General features: G+C 40.1%; 1 protein-coding gene across 1 annotated transcript; it reads left to right on the plus strand.

Moving 5' to 3' along the window:
* Positions 1-596: 596 nt before the first annotated feature.
* On the plus strand, positions 597-1,526 carry LOC147828172 (olfactory receptor 7A10-like). Its single transcript, XM_087210979.1, has one exon. The coding sequence runs from the start codon at positions 597-599 to the stop codon at positions 1,524-1,526; it is 930 nt and encodes a 309-aa protein (XP_087067105.1).
* The last annotated feature ends 722 nt before the right edge of the window (positions 1,527-2,248 follow it).

Raw genomic sequence — 2,248 nt, forward strand, 5'->3', positions numbered from 1 at the left:
TTGCATTCATGATGTCCGGGGTTCTAAATAAAGGTACTCTGAGCACTTCACAAAAAGGAACTTCCTATATACCTGCTTTCATTCTCTATATGGTAACTTCACTGTCTGGCATATTACATGATTATTCCTTTTACTAATGGCTTCATTGAGATATACTTCACATTCAGTTAATGTGTTATCATTTGATGAATACTTGCATATACAAATGTGATGCCTTTCCCACAAAAGTGAATAGATATGTGATTCCTTGTTTGCATATATTCTTAGTTCATCTTTGGAATGTAAAAACTTCTGTTTTACAGCAGCCTAGTCAGAGCTGGAGCATAGTCAATACTCACTATCCCTAAAATGTGAGAAATAGTTTCTCAGTACAACTGTACATGACATGACTTCCTGGGGAAAAGGCTTATAGTGGGACAGATATTCCTAATTAGGAATGGCACTAGGATCGTCTAAGGGGAAAAGATCTTCAAAAAAAGTAGAAGTTAATTTATAGACTGGAAAATATAAATTGGAGCATTACAACTATAGAAGTAACATCCATTTGTGTGAATAGTACTCATGCTATTTTTTTTCCTGGTAGTTGCATCCACCATATGCAACTAGGAAACAACACAAGAATTTCAGAATTTCTTCTACTGGGATTTTCAGATGATCCAGAACTGCAGCCCCTCATATATGCACTTTTCCTGTCCATATACTTGATCGCTGTGCTTGGGAACCTGCTCATCATCCTGGCCATCATCTCTGACTCACACCTGCACACTCCCATGTACTTCTTCCTCTCCAACCTGTCCTTTGTGGACATCTGTTTCACCTCCACCACCGTGTTCAAGATGCTGGTGAACATCCAGACCCAGAGCAAGATCATCAGCTATGCAGGCTGCATCGCCCAGATGCACTTCTTCTTGCTCTTTGGAGGGCTGGACAAGTTCCTCCTGGCTGTGATGGCCTATGACAGGTTTGTAGCCATCTGTCACCCCCTGCATTACACAGTCATCATGAACTGCCCACTCCGTGTGGTGCTGGTGTTAGTGTCCTGGGTCATGAGTGTCCTGCACGCCTTGTTACAAAGCCTGATGGTGCTGCGGCTGTCCTTCTGTACTGACTTGAAAATCCCCCACTTCTTTTGTGAACTCAATCAGGTAGCCCAACTTGCCTGTTCTGAAAACTTTTTAAATGACCTTGTGATGCATTTTGCACCTGTGCTTCTGGGTGCTGGTTCCCTTGCTGGTATCATTTACTCTTACTCCAAGATCGTTTCCTCCGCATGTGCAGTCTCATCAGCTCAAGGGAAGCATAAAGCCTTTTCCACCTGTGCATCTCACCTCTCAGTTTTCTCCTTATTTTATGGCACTGGCCGAGGTGTGTACCTTAGTTCTGCCACACCCCGTAGCTCACACTCAAGTGCAGCAGCCTCAGTGATGTGCACTGTGATTACTCCTAGGCTGAACCCCTTCATCTACAGTCTGAGGAATAAAGATGTAGAGATAGCTCTGAAAAGACTCTCTGGAGGGGAACTTTAGAAGGGCCCATTGGACATGGCTGAAGAAGTGCCCTTGCTGGCTGCATTCTAATCCTCAGAGTTGGAAATTGTGATTCTTGGATTCAATTGTGAATGCAAACTTAGTCTTTCTATTAATTTCCTGGTGTTTTCATTATTCTGATTACAATCTTTCTTTTTAAACATTTAGTAGTACACATTTGCTGTACATAATGATTACATTCATTGTGAGGAATTGGTACATGTACAGAACACACCTTAATTCTTTTTATTTCTCCTTCCTTGGCCCTCCTCCCATCTCTAGAACCTCTTCCAGTTTAAAAGAATCTATCTCCCCATTTCCTACTATCTATCTTTTATTTTATTCTTTAATCAGTTATACTTTGTGTTTCTTATATAAGAAAAACAATGTGATATTTAGCCTTGTGCATCTGATTTTTTTTAATGTTACCTTCTCCAGGGGCATCCATTTTCCTCCAAGTGGCTCAATTCATCCCTCTTTATGGCTGAGAAGTACTCTACTGTGTATATATACTACATATGCTTTCTGATGTCAACTTTCTTAGAAATATGAACTCAATTTTAATTAATTAATTAATTTATAGTAGTGTGTATTAGTTTACAGATTAATGGGTTTCATTTTGACATATTTGTACATGAGTGAAGCATACTTCATTCATTTCCAGCTCCTTTTACTTCTGCCTTTCCATCCCATGATTTTTTCTCTCCTCTAATAGTCTCCTT

Source organism: Heterocephalus glaber, unplaced genomic scaffold (assembly GCF_053883595.1).
Source record: "Heterocephalus glaber isolate CG9 unplaced genomic scaffold, H.glaber_assembly_v1.0 deba00001244, whole genome shotgun sequence".
Taxonomy (NCBI): domain Eukaryota; kingdom Metazoa; phylum Chordata; class Mammalia; order Rodentia; family Bathyergidae; genus Heterocephalus; species Heterocephalus glaber.

Excerpts from the sequence above, each read along its gene's own strand:
- LOC147828172 (XM_087210979.1), top strand. The coding sequence starts at position 597 with ATGCAACTAGGAAACAACACAAGAATTTCAGAATTTCTTCTACTGGGA.